Source organism: Chrysemys picta, chromosome 4, assembly GCF_011386835.1.
Source record: "Chrysemys picta bellii isolate R12L10 chromosome 4, ASM1138683v2, whole genome shotgun sequence".
NCBI lineage: Eukaryota > Metazoa > Chordata > Testudines > Emydidae > Chrysemys > Chrysemys picta.
In genome coordinates, this window is record NC_088794.1 from 113699245 (window position 1) to 113718615 (window position 19371).

General features: G+C 46.7%; 1 protein-coding gene across 24 annotated transcripts in view; it reads left to right on the top strand.

Moving 5' to 3' along the window:
* TTLL5 (tubulin tyrosine ligase like 5) overlaps positions 1-19371 on the top strand; it is a 222163-nt gene that overhangs the window by 53625 nt on the left and 149167 nt on the right. For 23 of the 24 annotated variants that reach the window (XR_010601104.1, XR_010601105.1, XR_010601106.1 and 20 more), the window contains 3 exons: positions 5192-5273; positions 6501-6562; positions 13664-13755. Coding sequence is in view for 15 of the 24 variants with exons in the window: in XM_065595548.1 (XP_065451620.1) it covers positions 5192-5273; positions 6501-6562; positions 13664-13755 (236 nt within the window). In the remaining 9 variants the exon portion in view is untranslated. The remainder of the gene's footprint in view (positions 1-5191; positions 5274-6500; positions 6563-13663; positions 13756-19371) is intronic. The other variant, XM_065595545.1, reaches the window with a different exon arrangement.

Below are 19371 nucleotides of genomic sequence, written 5' to 3' on the forward strand. Positions count from 1 at the left end.
CCACACTATTATTGCAGCTGTGTGTGTGTGTGTGTGTGTCTCCCTCTGTGCCTGATTATTACAATTAATTTTCTAGGAATAAATCCTTCCTTCCTGCTGTAAAGCTTCACCTAGTATAAAATGCAGCAGCTTGTCTTGGTTATCATGCACCATCACCCTGCTGCTCTTCTCCCTGCTTTGGCTCTGACTCCTGAGTGAATACATAGACTGAATCCCTGTCCTGATATTTAAAGCCCTCTATAAGATTGCTCCTAGCTGCCTGAAAGATCACCTCTCCTGCAACCATAACCTTCCACAATGACTGTGTTCTACTGAATCAATTAAACTTAAGTAATAATGAGAGTCTTGTGAGTACACTTTCATAGGAACTGGACCTAGTCTGAAATTCCTTCAAGAGAGAAGAATGACTTTGGACCTCATACAACTCAGAACTAAATCTAAAACTTTGCTTTGGCGTGGCTTTCCCTCATAGTTACACCCCTTGCTATCTAATCAACTAACTCACTCCTACATACGAGGAGTGTGATATTGTTTGTTTTTAATTCTGAGGGTCACCTGGCTGTTAGGGAAATTAGTGCAGTAGCAGAACCTGGATAGCCAGATATACCCTCTTTCTCATGCTGCAGGATGCTGAGAATTAAGAGTGGTGGAGGCAGCAATTAGCCAGCTCTGAACTTCCTTTGGGATGAAAAGAAATGTAGATGTCCTCTTCAAAGTAGCTTAGCCATGTTGAACACTAAGCCCCATTTTCCTTATGGGGATTGCAGAGCTGAGTTATACCTCTGTGCACTCTGGGGAGCTGAGTTGTGGCCGGACTCTAGGGCTACCTCACACCTTCCAGGGGACTGCATGAGGATGGAAAAGAGTTTTTGGCTGGTAAAAAATGAGAAGCATTGCTTTGCTATATGCAGGAAAGCTTCCTCTTCCCCTGTAAGGAAGGGGGATATCCCTGAGCCTTCTGGTGGGGTGGGTTTGGGAGCCCTCGTTGCAGTGATCCTTTTGCTGAGTGGGAGCTCATGCTCCTAAGTCTCGGCATCAGACGCTGCCTTCTGATATCTTGCTTGAGTCTTTGAAATTGTATGAGGGTGAAATAGGTTTTTGTGGTTCACAGTAGCTGAAGAAGGGGAGTAGGCTAAGGATCTGAGGACCTGTGGAAACCGGATTGCCCATCTGCCAGCTCCCCATATTTCCTCAACTTTGGGATGTAAGATGGGCTGTCACAGACCTGATGTTGTCCTTGCCACAACTAAGGGGAAATCCTAGCATACAATCATCTTTCAATCAGTCTGCTCTCTCTGATCCCTCTACAACGGGGAGTGAGCCAGACACCCTGGCTACAGCTGCAGAGGAGACACCTTTGCTCTCTGGTGTTCTCACAGGGGCTTCCCCTCTTCATGCTACTTACATGTGAGTTCAGTACCTTTGCCTGCAGAAGAAGATAAGATGGGGTGAGAGTGAGGCATTTTTCAGTGTGAAATCGTCCTGGTTTATTCTCCAAAGGGGGACATAGGCTAATGAAACACTTCCAGGGGATGTGGGATGCTGGATTTTTTTTACCTATGATTTCTGTGTAGTAGTTCCCAGTCAGTGTCAGGATGCCCATTGTGCTGAGTATCTCAGTTCTAACTGAGCTCCACCTGTTGGACTTCTCACCAAACTGCTGTGAGGGGATCCAAACACCAAGTCCCCATATGCCTTAAGCCAGGGGTTCTCAACCTTTTTCTTTCTGAGGCTCCTCCCCCCCCAACATACTATAAAAATGCCAGGGGCTAGCAGAGGGGCCTCTGGGTTCCTGGCTTCAGCCAGGGGGGGTGAGGGCGGCTTGAAGCTTTAGCCATGCAGGGCTCAGGGCTTCTGGACTTCAGCCACCAGACAGAGGAGAGCTGGGACTTTAGCTGTGCAGGGGGCGTTTCTGCCCTGCAAGGGCATCAGGGCTTTAGACCCCTGGCTCTGCTCCCGGCTTCAGGGGGGGCTGGGGCTGGGGGTTTCAATCCTGTGCCTCTGCTCCTGGCTTCACCCCTCCTCCCCCCCAGGGGACATCTGGGCTCAGAGCTCCCCACGGTTCTGCTCCACTTTCAGCCCCAAAGTGTACTGGGCTTTGGGGGTCCCACACTTCAGCTGCAGGGCCCCGTGGCCCCCTGCGATGAGCTTGCGGCATCATGGGGGGCAATAGATCCCTGGTTGACAAGTGCTGCTTTAAGCATCAAGAGTCTGAATGGAATCCAGACCCTGCCTGTAACGGGGATCTCTAGGCACACTCATGGGGTGTGGGTCATCTGCCTAGAACTTCCCCTGACAGCTGAGACTTCTTGGTTCAGCAGTCCAGCCCCTGGGACCAATGCTAACCCCCCAAATATCCCCAGATCTTAAATTCCAGCTCTGAGAATGGTCTAGATTTACAATTTATGTCTTCCAGGGCACGTGATAGATGTAGCATATAACACACACATGTGACACTGGATTTTAAAACACCATTGCTCTTTACATAGAAAGCACAAGAGTGTATAGATCATTTAGAAAACAACAAACACCTGCTCACAATGCCCCCCATTCTACCTCACTCTTCTCTTGCAGAACTGTGTAGAAGCATTTGTGGTACTGTCTCCTTGGTCCAGTGCATGCCCTGTAAAAGTAAAAGGGATCAATCTTGGTCCCGTTTAGCACATGTGCCCTATCCTCTCTATAAGTGTAAGAGCATCGTATAAATCAGCAACAGCAATGTACAAAAACACTTAAGACATGGTTCCTGCCCCAGAGAACTTAGTATGTCAATAGATAAGACAAAGGGTGGGGAAAGGAATGCTATACAAGCAGAATGATCGGGGTGCTGACTAGCAAGTATCTTCTTAGTTTCACATATATAGGAGTGGAGGAAAGGAGGGATGGGATATTGAGGGGGTGGGGGAAACGATGGGAAAAGGGGGAAAAAAGAGTGGGAGAGAATGATGGAGAGAGGAGCATGGAAGGTGAAGTTGGTAGCTAAAGTGGGGCCAGCCAGGGGGCTCCGCACACTGCCCCCACCCCAAGCATCACCCCTGCAGTTCCCATTGGCCGTCAGCTGTGGCCAATCGGAGCTGCAGGGGCAGCACCTGCGGACGGGGCAGCATGCAGAGCTGCCTGGCCATGCCTCCGCGTAGGAGCCAGAGGGAGGACATGCTGCTGCTTCTAGGAGCTGCTTGAGATAAGCGCCACCCAGAGCCTGCACTCCAGACCCCTGCAGTGCCCCAACCCCCTGTCCCAGCCCTGATCCCCCACCCGCCCTCCAAACCCCTCAGTCCCACTCCTACACCCCAGAGCTTGCATCCCGGCCAGAGCCCTCACACGTGCACCCCAACTCCCTGCCCCAACCCAGAGCCCCCTCCTGCACCCTGAACTCCTCATTTCTGGCCCTATCCCAGAGCCTGTACCCCCAGCCGGAGCCCTCACCCCCTTCCGCACCCCAATCCCCAATTTCGTCAGCATTCATGGCCTGCCATACAATTTCCATACCCAGATGTGGCCCTCGGGCCAAAAAGTTTGGCCGCCCCTGGCTTAGGGGGTGGGAGGTTGCAGACCCGCAGTTGCTATTAACCCACTCACCTTTTCCATCTAGGTGTTTGGTTGTCCCTCAGGTTTTATTGTACACTAGGAACTACAGAGTCCTCACTGTAGCTTAGACTGTCTTTTGGAAGAATGTGCTTGCCTATCCATGAGATTTTTTTTCTTGTTCAAAACCCTTAAATGTTCACACTCACAACCTCCTACTCCTTCCCTCTCCCTTGCCAGAGCCTTCCCAGCCTGGGAAACAAGAAACCCCAATGCAGATCAGTCTCACTTCCTTGGGCTGGACCAACTGATTAGTTCTGTGATGTTTTGCTTCCCACTCAGTGTCTGGCTACAGGGCCCAGAAAAACATGCAGGCAACATTCACAAATTGTGATGCCGTTTCCCTCTCCTCCAAGTCCCCCCCAATAGCTCATTAACTTACTAGCGCAAGCTACATGAGCTCTTGAACAGCTGCCTGCAAAGGAGGATCTTGTCAAACAGTCTAGCTCACCAGAGCTCGCATGAATGTCAAGCAAGTGACAAAATGCTGGGGCCAGAATTCGAGGAGAGCAACATGGCACAGTAATTCTATTGCTCTCGTTCCAGGCATTAGGGAACTGATCAATTCAATGGAAATCCTTCTGTGCCAATCCCAGATTCTGCAATATTTAAAAAGAATGTGAATAAGTTGCGCTGATGTTAACTGTCTCCAACACTTAGTACTGTGTCAGGAAATTGCTTTGGTGCCAATTTATTTACAGTCATATTTGTGTACCATCTTTCTTGTAAGTTGTGTCCCAAAATGAGAGGATGTGCTGTATAGAAGGAAATAAAATCAGTCCTGGAATGGGAAGCTGGCTTCAGTCTGACCAATTAAAGAGGAGTCCATCTAGCACATGTGATACATTCTGAGTGAGAGAGCATTTTAGAGGATAGGGCGAGAGGCTTTTTTTTTAACAGTGATTTGCAAAGTGGAGGAGCATCAGTAAAGTGAAGTTACTGGGAGGCTGTCAAAGTGGCAGGAGCTGCAGAGAAGAAGGATCTTGCACCCACCTGGGGATTATGTGGGAGTACAGAGGGAAAGCTAGTGCTAGATGAGTAGATGGAAAGATTGTGATGGTAAAAAGAATGGAGGTCCATGTGGCAGACTAGGGAAGACATGAAGGGTTTTAAAAGCAAAGAGGGTGAATTTTTGTTTTAAACAGGATCCTGGAAACAAAGTAGAGTTAATGGAAATGTTGGAAGATGGGACGATTTGGTTGCATTGCTTTATGCCTCGGTGTGTGAAAATGTAGGTAGCATAATTCTGCACATGCTAGGGTCTGGACGGCTAGGTCTTGGGGAGGCAAGTGTTTCTAATTCTTCCTCTCTCTTCTTCTCTCTTCTACCTTTGTTTGCTGTTCCTGCCTGTGCCCCTCCCTTTCTCATCCTTCTTTCTCCAGGTTTTCCTGGGGCTAGTTTTCTGGACTCCCCCAGAGCTGGTAGTGTCTTTAGCCCCCATTCTAGGGAAGCCAGACTCCCATCTGAGAGGGTATCTGAGCTAGAGGGATCAGTAAGCCTCAGATGAGTCAGCTAGTGGGAGTGCCCCAACAGAGGCTCAAATTGGGCATTTTCTGGGCTCTCTGGGGCATTATTGTGTATGAAAGTGACACATTTGTGTTTTCAGAGCTGTATGGTTTTGATGTCCTTATTGATGCTACTCTCAAGCCCTGGCTACTGGAGGTGAACTTATCCCCATCCCTGGCCTGGTAAGTGATTCCCAGCTTCAAGAAATGGAAGGGCTGGGACCTCAATAAAGATGGTGGAATCTCTGGCCACACCAGGTGCAGCACACCAAGTGCATGCCCTGGGCAGGCATGCCTGAATGAAGTCCTTGGAATATTGTTCCATTATTAATGGGCTTACAGAGTGGATCTTCTTTGCTGTTCCTTTTCATAGTGACCTGGGTGCATCAGGCATTCTGAAGGAGTCCAACTGGGGTTCTATTTGCTTTCTGACTATTTCTTTGTTACTGTTGCTAATATCTCATAACCTAGGGTCCTATTTGACTACTCATTTTTCTTCTCCTCTCACACAAGTTGTTTCCAAATCCACAATGCATCAGAGATCTGTCCCTTCCTCCCTGTCCACACAGCTATGAACTGTTGTCCATACAATTTCTTGTCTGTTACTGGAACATCCTCCTTTCTAGCCTCCCCCATAGCCATTTAGCCCATGTCTTAAGTCCATTCAGATTGTGGCCACTGAAATTATTTTTCTGATCCAGTGTTCCATACATACATGCCTGCATACCTGACCTACTATTATTGCATTCCCTCCTCTTTCCTTTTACTTTGCCACTGATGCCAGCCTCTGTACCCCATTCATCTTCCACAGAACTGCAGAGCATAGTGTCCTTATGGTCCTACAATAAAGAACTCTTGGCTGCCAGGGCCTTAACCTGTCTTTCAGTCCAGATTAATTTCAGTTTAGCTCTGTGTACATACATGCTTTGTATTTCCCCTTCTATCTGACCCCTGCATCTGTCTGACCCCTTCAGGGTCCATCTACTTTCTGTGATCATTTGTTCACTGCTTCCTAGCATCCATTGATCTGTCATTTTATATGGATGTGTGGTTACTGTTTAACATTTGTATTGCAATAACACCCATTCTGCTATGTGTTGTAGAGATACATGGAAACCCAGTCTCTTCCCAAGAAGAGCTAACAACCCTCCCCAAATGATGCCCAAAGGGAATGTGGGAGCGGATTATAATTGAACAGATACAGTGTTTAGAGGCAGACATAATTCATCCACTATTTTTGTGATACAAAGATAATCAACTAGACTTTCCCCATATCTTCCATTCTGTTTGTGCTCTCTGAGAACTGATCCACCAGGAATATGATGAAAGGGAATCTGTGCTGGGCATTGATGCTTTCCATGAACTGCCAAATAACTGACTCCTCCTGTCTCTTGTTGCATATGGGGACAGTGATGCTCCTTTGGACCTGAAGATCAAAGCTAGCATGATTTCGGACATGTTTACCCTTGTAGGTGAGTGCAATAGAAACTTCAACATGACTCTTTACTGCATGTTAACGTGCAGTTTTGTGTGGTCTATTGTATTAGGCTTGGGTAGATGTGTCAGGTTTTGATGTTCATGTATGTATTATAATGGATGGGGGTGTTTGAGTTAAGACGAGTGGGTGCATTGAGTTATGGGGACAGTGTGTGTCTTGAGTTGCATGGATGGAATTGTAGGTGGGTGGATGTGGTGTATTGGATAGTTATACTATGTTCAGGGTGTGTGGGTAAGTGTTCTGGCTTGTCAGATGTATTTGGATAGGGGGTGAGTTAGTGTGTTGGATTGTAGAACAAGATGGTGTGTGGAGGTGTGTTGTGATGAGTGTTCAGTGATGGGTCAGGGTGTAATAAGTTGTGGGAATGGTGGTGAATGTATTAGATGTGAAGGGGACCAGAAGAGATGCTACCCAGTGGACTGCTGTTGTGCAGGCTGAGCAATTCCTTCTCTTAAATGTGTTGAAATCTCTAGTTTGGTTTGTGAAGCTGTCTGTTTCCTTGACTCCCCAAAATGAGTGACTGCATTTTACAGCCTACTCAAGGGAGTTAAAGAGAAATGAAAAAACATTTGTAGGGTTGAGTGCTCCAAAGTGAAGGCAGTGTTAGTAAGTTGTGATTAGGCTGTACAATTGTGGAGTTATGGGTGTGAAAATCTGCATAATTGTAATGTGTAGAAGTGTTTAGCTAGCAGAGTACCCTACGACTAATATTTTACATTACTTGTTGAGAGGTTGTTTCGGTTTTTGGTGTCTTACTTTTTGGGCCCGAAAAGAGGTAGAAAAATGCTACCAACACAGCATGCTTAGCCACTGAATGGAAGAGGGCACTTCTCTATGTTCTTTAGCAACCCTTCTTTTTAAATGCTGGCTTTTCAAGGGCATGCTTTCTGGTTCTAAGGCAGAAATATTATGCAATGGGGGCAGGGACGGGGGAGGACTCGAGAGTTAAATAAACCAAGGCATACTGAGGAAAAAAAACTTTTTGGGCCTTGTTCGGGGAAACACACACTTGGGTTTGTGGTTGATAAAACTGTTGGTAGGAATGCTAGGTTGTGTTTCAGGGGCGGCCCAACTCTCCCAGAAATTAAAGGTGGTTTATGGAATAGTGTCCCTGTAGGTGCTCCACTTCAGGTGTGCATGCATCCCACACACCTTCAACTCGGAGATTTTCATTAGCAGTGTCTGTTTGACCCATGCATGTGCCCTACACACCCTCATGCCCCAAACCAATGCTATGTAGGGCTTCATGGATGAACTGCCCTCAGTTTCTTCTTAACTGTCGCAGCCTGAGATGGCACTTTAGCATGTCTGCCCTGAATGGGCTTCAAATAAAAGTTTGTTTTTCCTCCTAGTAGTGAGTTTAGTTTTTAGATAATTTGATAGTTAGTTTAGTAGTTGAGAGAATTAGTTTTGTTCCTGTCCCCTCCCTCTGGGAAGGCTTGTCTTCCTTGGGAAAGGCATGGCCAGCTCACCAAGGTTCAGATGTTGCTGGGAGGCCATTCTGATTAGCAGCAACCACTCCAAATGTGTTCGCTGCATTGGAGATTTGCACGTCCCTCAGAAGTGTAACTTCTGACTGATCCTTAAATTCAGAGCAAGCAAGAACCGGGAGATAAAGTTGAAGCTACTAATGATAGAGTTTTCCCTTTGCCCTGCTTCAGAGCCAGATCAGGAAACACCCCCTTCCACCGGTACATCAGTCTCTGGGCAGATCCAGCACCCCTTTGATCTTGGTTCAGCTATCCCCAGAAAGGGGACGACTCCAGAGACTTCCTTGAATGGTCCCAGGAAGAGGAGCTCCAATTTCCTTCTTAAGGAGCTTGCTCCTAAATGACTTCTGTCTCCCAGTTGTTCAACTGTTTCAGAAGCTTAAACTTTTAGGCTTAGTACTGTAGTGCAATGGACTCTTTTGGTAGCAGCGGGGCTGGATAGCCCTGAAGCTCTTCCAAGAGCAAACACTGCTCTGACCAACCGTCAGTACTGTTCAGACAAGAGGGCAAGGAGAACCATTCCTCTAGGCCAGTATTGTTGGACGCACAGCTTTACTGTCAGCACCTTCCCCAATGGGTTCCTCTGTACTGAGCAAGCCTAAGTGTCTAACTCCATTGGCACCCACCTCGGAGCACTCTAAATCTTCAGTACTATCTATCTCTACAGACACAAACACCAACATATCGGTACTGTCTCTCCATTTGGTACCACAAACATTTTGGTACTTGAAGGGTGATTTATCAGTGTCAGATGAACAGGAGTCTCCAGTGCTCATGGATACTGAGTGCCTCTTGTAACCAAAACCCATTCGGTCAGCAGACTTCTATCTATCTCCAACACTGCCTGATTCACCACCTTTTACTGTTGGGATCCTCCACTGGATGATGTCGAGGATGATGATGCAGACCTCCTTTTCAGTCTCTTTTCTCTGAGTGCAGGGCTGTCTTATCTGTCTGCATAGGAACCCACTCTTTGACACTCACAGAGAGAGAGGAATTTTGGGAAAGTCATCATGGGTGGTGGAAACAGCCTTGGATGCTACCCCCTCTCCTATATGGACCCCCTCAATGACCATAATGGGACCCCTGGGTGGCATACTGATGACAGTTTTCCAAGGTATTGAGTTTTGCTCACTGGGATAAGAGAGATATACAGTTACCTCCACCCCAGCCCATTCGTCAACAGGAGGAGACATTCAAAGAACAGGAAGCTAGGTCAGACGAGAAGGGTACCCCTCAAATCACCATCTCCTTGTCTCCAGATGAGGCGGTTATGCCTCCATCACCATCTGTGGCTGATGATAGCCAGCAGTTTCAGGAACTCATAAAACGGGTGGCGGATGCTCTCCCAATACCACTTGAAGAGGTCAAAGAATCACAACACAAGTTGATGGACATTCTGCAGTCAGCAACACCAACCAGATTTGCACTACCTATCAATGAGGCACTTTTGGATCCGGTGAAGATGGTTTGGCAGACTCCAGCAACAGTACCATCTTGCAAATGAGCAGATAAAAAATACTATATCCCCACCAAGGACTCCAAATTTTTACTCTCCCACTCCGCACCTAATTCTCTTGTGGTGGATGTGGTGAATGAGCAGGGAAAACACCACCATACCAAATCGATCCTGTGTGACAAACTAGAACCACCTGGAAGTCCTACTCATCTGCGACCCTGCAATTTCAGATTGAGAATTACTGGGCATTCATGGCAAAATATTATTACACAAACTACAGGAAATGTACTGTTTTTATCGAGCACCTTCCACCAGACCAAAGAGAATGATTTCAGACCATCACCGCTAAGGGACAATTACTGGTCAGGACATCTCTTCAAGTGTCCTGAGATGTGGTAGACACCATGGCACATTCCATTTCTGTGGTGGTAGTTATGCGCAGGGCATCCTGGCTCCAACTGTCCAGCTTTCCCTGAGAAGTCCAGAGCATTGTAGAGGACCTCACCTCTGAAGTTGTTTTCAGAAAACACAGAGAAGTCCCTGAACACTTTGAAAGACTCCAGAGCCAAATTACGATCTCTGTGAATTTACACCCCTATGAACAAAAGAAAACTTAGTAGGTCACAAAGCACCCAGAGATACTGGCCAATCCAATTTTGTGGTTCCAGAGGCACGTTGGATCCACGAGGAAGAAATATAGATTGCAGAGGAAAAGAATTGTTCATCTATGTGGCCCAAGTACTCAACCAGAAGCAAAACACCAATTTGATGGGTTGGTCAAGGGTTTGAATCATCACGAACTTTAGTTCACATCTGCAACAATTTGCCCATCTCCCCCATTTGGACCCTGATTTACCCATTTTCAACATGCATGGGAACAGATTATCGTAGAAAAATGGGTCTTGAAGATTGTAGCATTGGGCTACACCATTTACTTTTCCTCCCTCCCTCCTTTCCACCCCCCCCCATCCCTTTTCAGGGACCCCTCTCACAAGTTCTTGTTGAGACAGTAGATAAGCTCACTTCTTCATTTAGGAGTGATAGAGCCTGTTCATGCTCAACATAAAGGGAAAGGGTTTCTCCTCAAGGTACTTTTCCTATACTAAAGAAAATTGGAGAGTTAAGACTGATTTGAGATTTAAGACTACTAAACAAATTTGTAAAGTCTCAGAAGTTCAGGATGGTAACTCTGACAGCTATAATTCCTTCACTAAATTCAGGGGGTTGGTTTTCAGCCATCAATCTACAGGACATTTATTTCCATAAAGTGATACATCCATCTCACAGAAGATACCTGTGTTTTTGATTTAGGCCAGGATAATTTTCAATACTAAATACTCCCCCTGAGACTCTTCTCAGCTCCAAGAGTGTTTTTCAAAAGTATTTGCAGTGGCACTTAGCTTTGTTGAGAGGCAATTTTAGTATTCCTGTACCTCGATGATTGGTCGTTCAAGGATTGGTCTTACAAAGCAGTGCAGTCAGCCATGCAGAGTGCCCTTTTGCTGTTCCTGGAATTAGGTCTTCAACTCAATGTAAAAAAATCCACGTTGACCTCAGTACAGAAAATACAGTTCATCGGGGCATCCTTCGATTCATTGAAGATCAGGGCCTACCTTCATATGGACAGATTCATAATGTTGTTAGATCTAGCCAAGACTGTTTGATCACCTTCAAACCTCAGTGAGAAACTGCCTCCAACTCCTAGGTCACATGGCAGTTTGTACTTTTGTAAAAGATTATTCAAGGTTGTGCCTTCATTCTTCAAGGGGTGGCTCAGAGCAGTGTAGTTACCAAAGAGATGCAGCTTAGACAAACAGGTTTCAGTTCCCTGGTAGGTGAAAGATTCCCTAGACTGGTAGAAAGATCATCAAAATATTGGTGCAGGCATTCCTTTTTTCTGACGGTCACCATAATGATGGACGTATCCTTTTGGGATGGGGAGTTCATCTCGATGCTCATACAATCCAGGGCAGATGGTTGCCTCAATAAACCAGTTTCCACATCACCTGTTGGAACTCAGGGCAGTCAGAAATGCCTGTCCTTATTTTCTGCCTCTCATCAGGGTCATGATGGACAATGTGGCCTGCATGTTTTATGTAATCCAGTAAGGAGGAAGGAGATCTACCCCCCACACTCCCTACGGATGCTGAAGCAGTAATGTTGCGGAACTAGCACATGAGCCATTGCATACGCATTTCAGCAATCTACCTCCCTGATATTCAAAACACTATGGTTGATGCTCTCAGCAGGTGCTTCTCTCAGGCCTACAAATGGGAGTTGGACTCTCAGGCCCTCCAAGGCATATTTCAGACTCGGAGTTTTCCAGAAGTGGACCTCTTTGCCACCTCTATAAACAGGAAACATGGTCTTTTCTGTTCAAGAGGCGGTCTAGGTGGCCGTTCTCTGGGGCACACCTTCCTCCTACCATGGACAATATTTCCCCCAAAGCCTCTAATACTGAGCATGATGAACAGAATCAGACAGGACAAAGCCAGGTTATTCTAAGATTCCCAGTGTGGTTGAGGCAAGCTTGGCATCCTTACCTGTTTTACCTGTCCCTCTGTCCAGTGATCAAACTTCTGATCATCCCTTATTTCCTCTCCCAAGACATCGGTTAATTGCTTCATCCCAACCCAGGAGTTTTCCACCTCGGGGCATGGCACCTCAATGGTTTATGGGGCTAGAGTCTGCCTGTTCTGTGGAGGTACAACAGGTGTTATTAAAAAGTAGTTAAGAGTCTACCCAAAATACTCACCTTCAAATATGGAAAAGATTAGCCATTGGAGTGAACTCCAATGACTTACACCCGCATCTTCCTCATTCTTGATTATCCTAGATTACCTGCTGGAACTGAAGAAAACAGGATTATCAACCAGATTGGTCCAGGTTCACTTGGCAGCCATAACAGCCTTTCATTCCCCAATGGAAGTGTTCTCAGTGTTCACTCACCCAATAACTCTGAGTTTCATCAAAAGTTTTGGAAACCTTTTCCCTCAAATGAAAGACCCCACTCTGACTTGGGATCACAATCTAGTTCTTAGATGTCTCAACTAGACCTTCATTTGAACCAATGGCGACCGGTTCCTTTCTTCACCTGCCTATGACAACGGTGGTTTTTGGTAGCCATCACGTCAGCCTGAAGAGTTTGAGAAACTGGGGCCTTAATGACAGACCATCCTTTCACGGTATTCTTCAAAGACCAGATTTCCTTACGTTCACACCCTAAATTCCTACCTAAAGTGTCATCTGAGTTGCATCTTAGTCAGTGCATTCATTTTATGGAGTTTTCCCCCAAAACTACATAATTCTCAGCAGAAGGCTTCCTTTCATACTTTACATGTTAGAAGAACATTGGCCTTCTATCTGGATAGGGCCAAAAAATGTCAGTTGTCTCCTAGACTACTTACTTCCATTGAAGTCAGTTCTAAAGGATCTACAATCTTCACCCAGTAGGCTATTGAGGTGGATCTCTGGGTGTATTTTTGTATGTTATGATGCGGCTAGCATTCAACCTAAAATTCAAGGGTGTTAGTGCACTCTACAAAGTTGCAATCAGCATCTATGGCATTACTTACGGATGTTCCAGTATCTGAGATTTGCAGAACTGCTATGTGGTCTTCAATACATAGCTTCTCCAAATATTAAGCCTTGGTCCATGCCTTTAGATCTGATGCAGCAGTTGGCAGTGTGGTTTTGTCTTCAGTGCTGCACCTGATGCTGGAGCTCCCTCCTGCCTGTGGGGATACTGCTCTGGAGTCACCTGAAGTGGAGCACCCATAGGGACACTTCTCGAAGAAGGAGTGCAGTATCTGGTTCTTCAAGGTGTATCCCCTTACAGTTACTCCATTCCCTGCCCTCCTTCCTCTCTGTTTCAGAGTTTCCTTTGTGAGACTTTGCAGTAGAAAAGGAACTGAGCACAGTTCATCTGCACAGCTCAATATAGCCATGGTATTGTGAGCACAAGGGCATGTATGGTCCTTGCTTGGGTCTCCAGTCAAAGGTGCATGGGGTGCACATGCATGTGAAGTGGAATGCCCATGGGGGGGGGGGAATGCATCTTAAAGAATCACAGTTGTTGCACCAGGTGAGTAACCTCTTCTTCTTACATGTCTCCCTACTCCCACAGGCTTTGTGTGCCAGGATCCGGGCCAGCGGTCAAGCCGAGTAGTCCATCACTCATCTGAGTCTGCCAGAAGAAATCCCTTTCAGAAGCCTCAGGTAAGCAAGTTCAGCAACCCAGGACTTCGTGTTGCAGCTCTGAGGAGAATACCAGGATAGCAGCTTTAGTCAGTTTTGCCCAAAGATGAAAGAGCCTGCAAGTGAGTATAGTGAGGCCCCTGGAATCCTAGCACAATTGTAGAAGAGGAGGCTCATGGGATGCGACTGCACTATGTGTGTCCCAATCAGCTTCACTGTGGGTGACTAGCTTCAAGAATCCCACAGCTTTTTGAGTATTTGTGAGACCATATCTGAGGCAGAAAGAGCTTTCATATTTGAAATTAGAGCCTTCTTTCCCCTTTGCCCCTGGTTTCTTTCATCTCCTTTCCCTTTGGACTGAGGCCTCATATGGCTCATGATGAATGTCCAGTGTCCCTTCTGCTGTTAAAATGCTGGATCTCTGAAAGGCTGCTCTTCCCTCGTCTCTCTCTGTCAGCCAGATGGATCCCACAAATGTTGGTGGGGGGGGGAGCTTCCAGCCTCAGAGGCATTTTTTACCTCACAGGCATTGTGCACTGAATTTTAAATCAAAGGGTTTTAATTTCAATGAGAGTTTGTGAGCTGCCTGCAGTTGGCCACTGTGCACCTTTCCTGTGGCATAGTGACTGGAGCCCAGGTGGATGGAAATCTTTCTCTGTTCAGATTTCTATCTACCTGGAAACAGATTCAGAACATGGAAGACTCTATATGAATTGAGGTAAAGTACATCTCACAAAACTCAGATCTGCCAAAATCTGGATCTGGATTTATCTTGTGGGGTGAGAATAACTGGTGAGGTGAGATTTCATTGGACATAAGGACACCTGGCTGAGGCTCCAGTTCCCATATCCAATTCAACAAGTGGGAATCAATACAGATCTCCATGACTTTCAAGACCACATTTTGAGGCATAAGGAAGGAGTGGAGTGCTGTGCCTTCTCCTTCTTGACCTAGCCTTTCTTGGACCTGTGGGAGCCACTTAATGGGGCACATGTCTCTACAAGTGGCGATTTATTCAGGAAACAAGTTAAATGGTAAGTAACCTTTTTTGCTAGGGCAGACCCCACTGGTCATTGAATTCCTGCTTGAATGCACACACACAGCTCAGGGTGAAGAGATTAGGAAAGCGGAGATGTATTTGAAGCATTTGATTTTTGATGTTATGAATTTACAGAATGGATTTCTCATAAAAGCTGTAAATGGTGAGTAAATTCTGGGCCAGCTGAAAAGTACAGAGATTCACAGTGCTGAGTGCTGGCCATGAAGTGGACTGTCCCCTCTTTGCAATGGTACCTCAGCCTGCACTTCTCTTACCAGGAAGACCCTTGTAGGATAATGAGTAAGGATATGCAACAGAGGTTCCTGGGCTCTACAGAGGATCCCATGAGTAGAGATGGGCACAGGCCTTTCTCCAATACCCAAGAATTTTGGCGGGGACTGCTCTTTTCTGGATGCCTTTTGATTTGGTTCCTGTTTCATCATCTGTTCCTCTTCCACTTCTGGTCTCAACTGCAAAGGGAATTTTGGGTCATTCTCAGCTCCTCCATGATCTTAGAAATTTGAATAGTTTGTGATCTTAATCAGGGGAAGTTTCATTTGTAGGAAACAAATGAGGTTAGGATTGGTGACTCTTAAGTGATAACATGGGTCTCGCCATAATGCACTGCCAGTCCCTTGTGTGATTTCTTTGGGTTGACTCTCTGAGCACTGGTACCCTACAGAGAAATGGAGCAATTACTTGCTTTCTTTGTAATTGACCATTGGTTTGGGCTAGAGTTCTTTCAATGAATCCTAAGCAGTAAAGGGGGAGCTGTAGCTTCTTGTGCATAGACCAATCTAAGGGAGGTACTTGGCTGAAGTACTGCTTGAAATGACAGATCCCTTGAAGATAATGTCTTAAGCCCTTTGCTGTTCTTGTGTGTCAGCAAGGAGGGAGGCAGTCTGGACACCACCACAGGCAAGAAGAATTTCTGCTCCTATGTGAATGCTTATTCTCCATCACTTTCTTAGTGAGCTGGACTAAGGAATTATCCCAGTGCCAAGTGGAGGCTTATTTGTTCTCAGACTGCTTTGCAAAGTGCTGCTATTTTCTCATTTCTGTCCTTGTAATGGAATGTTGGACAGCATCCCGTTTCTCCCTCGGAACTGGAATATCTTGGATATTCAATGAAATGGCTCCTGGGACTCCCAGGGTTTTCCCTTTTGGGATTTTTCCTCTCTGCTCTGCACAGTTCAGCTGAACAGCATCACTTATCTCTTTCCTTTAATGGCTAGTAGGTGTTAATGCAAATGAAAAATATCCAGTACAAAAAAGATAACTTTGGTCTTGACAGTTGAGATAGGTTGGTTACTTGCTTCTGTCATGTGGAGTTGTTTTTTCTGTTGTTGCGGATTGTGCATGTACTCAGAAGGTCTAAACATTTGAGCATTTGCCTGAAGGTTATTATTATGATTGCTGGGGGTGGAGGTGATGCAGAATGCATTTGTGCAGGACATAGGCAAAATCGGAAAAGGAGGTGGTGGGACCACCTAGCCATTCACCTGGACTTTTTAGCTATGGCCTCTCACTACAGGGCATGTCACACCTTGTCAGAGGTGAAGGTGTCTTGGCAGAACATGAGATTTTTATTCCAATTGTCTGTCTCTTGTAGTGCCCTGTCTCTGCGCAGTCTTGGTTAACAAACACAAAGTTAGTAAGGCTTCATTCAACTTAATTTACTGATGTGAATACCTTTGTAATACCTTTGATACAGATTATCCCAGAATGTATTGCAGAACTAAATAGCCCAGGTAAAGAGATTCAGAGCTAAAGGAGAAAGGATGTTTCATCTGAGATTTGAATGGAGATGGAGAGATACAGGAAGATTATTCCAGGTGGCAGGAGCTGCAGGGAAAAGGTTCTCAGCAGTGGCAAGATTGTTTTAAAAAGTCAAGCTGGTGTGATCATCTATCCACAAAGGTGCAAGATGATGGCACCAACATTTGCATGCTGGAGCCTGGAGACTAGGGATTCGGGGAGGCCATAGAGAAGGAAACTGCAGTAGTCAGGGTGGAGTAGCAGTAGCAAATAGGAGCAATATCACAGTTGTGGGTGGAGAAGAGTGTAGGATTTTGCCTAGGTCATGGAGGCCAGAGACAAAAGAGGTCTGGGTAAAGGAGAAGGGCTTCTCTTGCCCAAGAGAAGAAATAATTATTGTCCTTGAGACAGCCATCTGAAACAAGTGTTGAAGAAGTTACAAATGCACTAGAGCAAGATGAGCTGAGAGGGTGACAAGAAAGGATTTGTTTAAAGGTGTTAGAAGATATTTTGAGTTGTATGTCCTTAGCATAAGTCAAAGCTAAGGTTAAGGGTAAAAGTAAGATTGAAAGAAAAGAGTGGTACTGAATCATAAAGTTCCATAGTGTGAGTGATCTTGTAGTAGCTGCCATGGGTGGTTAGGTCAGGGTAGGACCATGGTGTGGTACTCAGAGGCATGTGCCCATCTTTGGAAGCAGATCCAGGAGGTGATCTTGTCCACAGTTTTTCAAAAGATGCACTGTGGTCAAGGAGGGAGCAAGAACCTTCTGAAGTCATTATCTACTCAGAGGAGAGAGGTTTCTCTGCTATGATCAGAATGAACCTTACACCGAAATATTAGAAGATATTGTTGGACAAGAGGTAAAGAAGATTAGAGAGAGCTTCTTTCTCCAGCACTTAGACAACAGTACAGTCTCTGTAGAATTGAGCACGTGGGTGAGAGCCAGAAACGGCTGAGTTCTACGTTCAGCTTTGACACTGAATAACTGATTTCCCCTCTCTGCTTATTTTCCCCACCTGCAGTGAAGAGACTGACTTACCTACAGGGATAGGGCCATGGAAAGCCTTTAAGATGAAAAACTCTCTCCTAATGTTTTCTTTAAGAATCATTTCTGACGTGGTGTGTATAATGTTGGAGTCAAGGAAAGGTTTTTAGGAAGTGGATGGATGGTGGAAGATTTTAGAGAGGTAAGATATTGAGGCAAAGGAGTTGATAGTGGTGACATAGGGGAGTGACTGCAGGGAGAAAGGATATGGAATAACCAACATGCTCAGGGTCTGACTGATCACCATTTTTGGGCTCAGGAAGGAATTCTTCACTAGGTCAGATTGGCAGTGATCTTGGTGTTTTTTGCCTTCCTTTGTAACCTATGTGTGTGGGTCACTTGCCAGGATAATCTGGGTATATTTCATTTAATCATTTCTCTGCCATTGCAGGAGCCTGGGGCACTGATGCACCTTGGTCTCTCCTAGTCTATGCCTGTGGCACATAGTAGTCTAGTTTCCTGTGGGTTGTAATACTTTGGTCTAATTGTGGTTGTTGGGTTTAGTGGGTGGTATTGGTGGCCTGTGATATACAGGAGTTCAGACTAGATGATCGAGTGGTCCATTCTGGCTTTAAATTCAATGAGTCTAGTGCCTCCTGTTTACTCATTCATTTATTTTTTTCCCCAGCCAGACCTCTTTGGGGTCCTTCCTATCTAATCACTTTTCAATTGGCTGTAATGAAACATTTTCAGTTGGCACCTGCTATGTCAGCTTTCCCTCTGGTTCTTACCACAGGAATTGCCTCTGAGTAGCTTGACCCAGCCTGCTCCAGCACAACATCCATTCCTGTTGCAACTGCTTCATCCTCAGCTTCTGTCGTGCTTGTGGTTTTGTGGAGGTTGCCACAATGAAATTCTATTGTTTTAGTTACTAGCTCAGATGATCCTTACAAATAAGAATACAACTGGATTCTGCATTCATCTTAATTTCAGTATGTGTTCTGTGGGATTACTCCCAAGGTTTAATCAATTTGAGATTACTTCCTCATTCTTCTTTCACTTCTGTGCTAAGAGGGGGTTTGAATGCCATCTGGAGGAATGATTGGGCTCAGTCTTTTTTGTGTCTTTCTACAGAGGAAGCCTATCTGAGCTGTGCCTAGGGCCCAGTTAAACTTTTCCACTATCCCAGGGCTGGTGCAAGGATGTTTCGCACCCTAGGCGAAACTTCCACCTTGCGCCCTTCCCCCTCCCCGAGCCCTGCGGCAGCTCTCCACCCCCCTCCCCGCTCTGAGACGCCCCCCCCTGCGGCAGCTCCCCCCCGCCCTGAGGCGCCCCCCCCCCCCGCGGCAGCTCCCCACCCCCCCGGCCCGGGGAGCCGTGCGGCAGCTCCCCACCCCAGCTCACCTCTGCTCCGCCCCCTCCCCGAGCTCTGCGGCAGCGCCCCCCCACCCTGAGGCACCCCCCCCGCCCGCGGCAGCTCCCCACCCCACCCTCCGCCCTGAGGCGCCTCCCCCGTGGCAGCTCCCTCCTGTGGCAGCTCCCCACCCCAGCTCACCTCTGCTCCGCCTCCTCCCCGAGCATGCCGTCGCTGCTCCACTTCTCCCGCCTCCCAGGCTTGCAGCGCCAATCAGCTGTTTGGCGCCACAAGCCTGGGAGGGAGAGAAGCAGAGTGGGGCGGCGTGCTCAGGGGAGGAGGCGGAGCAGAGGTGAGCTGGGGCAGGGAGTTCACCTGCGTGCTGCCCCCCCCCCCCCACTTGCTGCAGGCGGCCCTCCCCGCGCCCCCCTGCAGCAGCTCCCTCCGCCTAAATGACGACAACGACCGGGGCGGCCAAAGATCCGGCCGCTGCGGTTGCC